The sequence below is a fragment of the Tupaia chinensis genome, unplaced genomic scaffold (genome assembly GCF_000334495.1).
Source record: "Tupaia chinensis unplaced genomic scaffold, TupChi_1.0 Scaffold146837_1, whole genome shotgun sequence".
Classification (NCBI taxonomy): domain Eukaryota; kingdom Metazoa; phylum Chordata; class Mammalia; order Scandentia; family Tupaiidae; genus Tupaia; species Tupaia belangeri.
The window spans coordinates 916,075-918,118 of record NW_006206691.1 but is presented as its reverse complement, the minus strand read 5'-3'; the positions used below and the strand labels follow the sequence as shown (position 1 = coordinate 918,118).

The following is a 2,044-nucleotide window of genomic DNA, read 5'->3' as shown; positions in this document are numbered from 1 at the left end:
GGCCAGACTTTGCTACCCAAACCATCCCAGATCCCTGCAAGACAGGTAAGTGGGAGCTGAGAGAAGCTGAGACCTTAGAAGGGACTTTACCTCACACATTAGAGAGAAATGTCCTGGAAAGTTCCTGTCCTCAGAGAACACGGCTCTGAGATTCAGCAAAGACTGACTCGGGAGGGCTCAGGCATGGCAGGGTGTGTTGATTTCCTGATTCACTGCAGAACTAAGAGAAAAGTGGGAGTCAATAAGGCCAATTTGTTCCTAAAAGACTACATAGAAGAAAAGGCAAGAGGCAGTGGGTCTCTGCATGTCCTCTGATCACTCGTCCCTTGCTGAACTTCGATTGCCTCTACAGTCACAGGCATGATGCTGTCCCCAACGGCCCTCCCCAGCGTGTCCTGGATGCTGCTCTCCTGTCTAGTGCTCCTGTCTCAGGTCCAAGGTGAGCTGCCTCTGTCTCTAGTACTGGGTTCCCTGAGAATGGTCAGAGCCAAGAGGAGGAAGAAGTTTCCTGTGTGTTCACGTGGGAATGGTGAAGTGTGTTCCACATAATGAAAATGCCTGCTATTCTTCCATCATTGCTCCTTCAGGGTGACTAGTGGTAGGAGGCACCATACTGCCTAATTAACAATGGGAAGAGGTGTCTCCCATTTTTTTCAGTGACCTCTAATTTATGTTGGTGGTTGCAGGTAAAATATGAAGGGTCAGTGATGAGACATGAGAGGCAGAAAGGCTGATACAAGGCCCAGTGCAGAGTCTAAGGTGGGTAGGAAAGAGAAGTTGGACTGTAGAAAAAATGGGAAGACTATGAGGAAAACAGAGGATTCCCTCATTTATTAGTGCAGGTTAAAGATTAAGAATTCTTGAGACCAACAAGTGGCATAAAGTGCTGGACTCTCATGTGGTCAACCAGAGTTTGAGTCCCAGACTCAGTGACTTGAAAGATGCCAGGCACCTGTGTATGCATGACCAAAATCCCGAGAAGAAAATGGAGGAGAAAGAACTGTGGAGTGGCCATCTCGGCAAAGGGGTAGCTTCTTGTTTTCTGTCTTTTTGTCTCCCTGGTGAGCACACATAACCTATAGCAAAAATCTTTAAACAAACAAACAAAAAAGAATTCTTGAAAGACTATTAAAAGGTGAGAAGTACTCAAGAATATGGTCTCACTTTCCAAGTACTTACAGTTATACACCAAGGCTACCTCTTTGACTCAATCCTCACTTTTTATTTCCTTTATCTCCATCTTCCCAGGTGAAGACTCCCACAATAAACCATCCTCTCCAAGGATCAGCTGTCCCAAAGGCTCAGTGGCCTATGCCTCCCATTGCTATGCCTTGTTTATGACACCAAAATCCTGGTTTGATGCAGATGTGAGTTTTGGAATGTAGGTTCTTTGATAAGGGGAAATGCAGGTGGTTCTCAGGGAAATGGCATCTTCATTCTTAACAGTTCCTTGGTAATGAAGATGAACACCATTATGTTTCACGCAGACCCCTTCTCCTTTACTTCTGCCCTATCTCTCCCACAATGAGGTCTCAGGCTCTCTTTCTTTCTCTCCCCTTGTACACACAGATGGCCTGCCAGAAGCGGCCCTCAGGACACCTTGTGTCTGTGCTCAACGGGGCTGAGGGATCCTTCCTGTCTTCTCTGGTCAAGAACATAGTGAACAGCTACTCATACATCTGGATTGGGTTCCATGACCCCACACTGGTGAGACTACACTTTCTCCTCTGTTACTTCAAAAGTGGCTCTCATTAGCCAGGTCCTTTCTATACCTGACCAGAAAGTAACCCAGAGACCACTGAGCTCAGAAGTTTTGGAAGACGTAGGCAGGAGGAAATGTTGCCAAGGCCAGTTAAAGACAAAAGTTTTGTGAAGCCCACTAATCTTTAGAAGACGGTAATCTGCTTCTTGTGAAGCTTTTTACACAAGTTCTAATTAGGCTTTGGTAATCTAGTTTCATAGAATCTTCACGTACATTGGAGGGGATCCATTTTAGACCTCTATGTTGTCTTTGAACTTAAGGGGCTAATTAATGAAGGCACCA

General features: G+C 45.6%; 1 protein-coding gene across 1 annotated transcript in view; it reads left to right on the top strand.

The window, feature by feature from the left end:
- The window catches only part of LOC102469745 (regenerating islet-derived protein 3-alpha-like), a 3,006-nt gene continuing 962 nt past the window's right edge, over positions 1–2,044 (top strand). The window contains exons 1-4 of the mRNA XM_006169192.2: positions 1–45; positions 353–439; positions 1,249–1,367; positions 1,570–1,707. Coding sequence (XP_006169254.1) covers positions 361–439; positions 1,249–1,367; positions 1,570–1,707 — 336 coding nt within the window. The 5' untranslated portion in view covers positions 1–45; positions 353–360. The remainder of the gene's footprint in view (positions 46–352; positions 440–1,248; positions 1,368–1,569; positions 1,708–2,044) is intronic.